General features: G+C 79.1%; 1 protein-coding gene across 2 annotated transcripts in view; it reads right to left on the bottom strand.

The window, feature by feature from the left end:
* Window positions 1-239, bottom strand: part of RGS20 (regulator of G-protein signaling 20) — a 106,858-nt gene that overhangs the window by 55,967 nt on the left and 50,652 nt on the right. The window contains exon 1 of one of the 2 annotated variants that reach the window (XM_019527306.1): window positions 45-184. The exons of the other annotated variant lie outside the window; for it this stretch is intronic. Coding sequence (XP_019382851.1) covers window positions 45-149 — 105 coding nt within the window. The 5' untranslated portion in view covers window positions 150-184. Of the gene's footprint in view, window positions 1-44; window positions 185-239 lie in introns of those variants that run through there. 2 annotated transcript variants of the gene reach the window in all.

The following is a 239-nucleotide window of genomic DNA, read 5'->3' as shown; positions in this document are numbered from 1 at the left end:
CGGCTGCAAGCGGGGCCCCCCCGTGCGGAGCGGCGCGTACTCACGGTGTCCCGGCGGGGGCCGGCGGGCAGGCGGGGATCTTTGCTGGGCTCGCATCCGTTTGCAGCGGGCTCCTCGGCCGGGGACGGCGGCTCGCCAGCCATGCGCATGCGTCCCGGGCTCGCACGGGGGGCTGCGGGGCCGGGGGAGCCCGCTCTGCCTCCCTGCCTTGCCAGGCACCCGAGTGCGGGACGCGCCGG

The sequence above is a fragment of the Gavialis gangeticus genome, unplaced genomic scaffold (genome assembly GCF_001723915.1).
Source record: "Gavialis gangeticus isolate Ggan-Ray unplaced genomic scaffold, GavGan_comp1, whole genome shotgun sequence".
Taxonomy (NCBI): Eukaryota; Metazoa; Chordata; order Crocodylia; family Gavialidae; genus Gavialis; species Gavialis gangeticus.
This window is presented reverse-complemented; position numbering and strand designations above follow the sequence as displayed.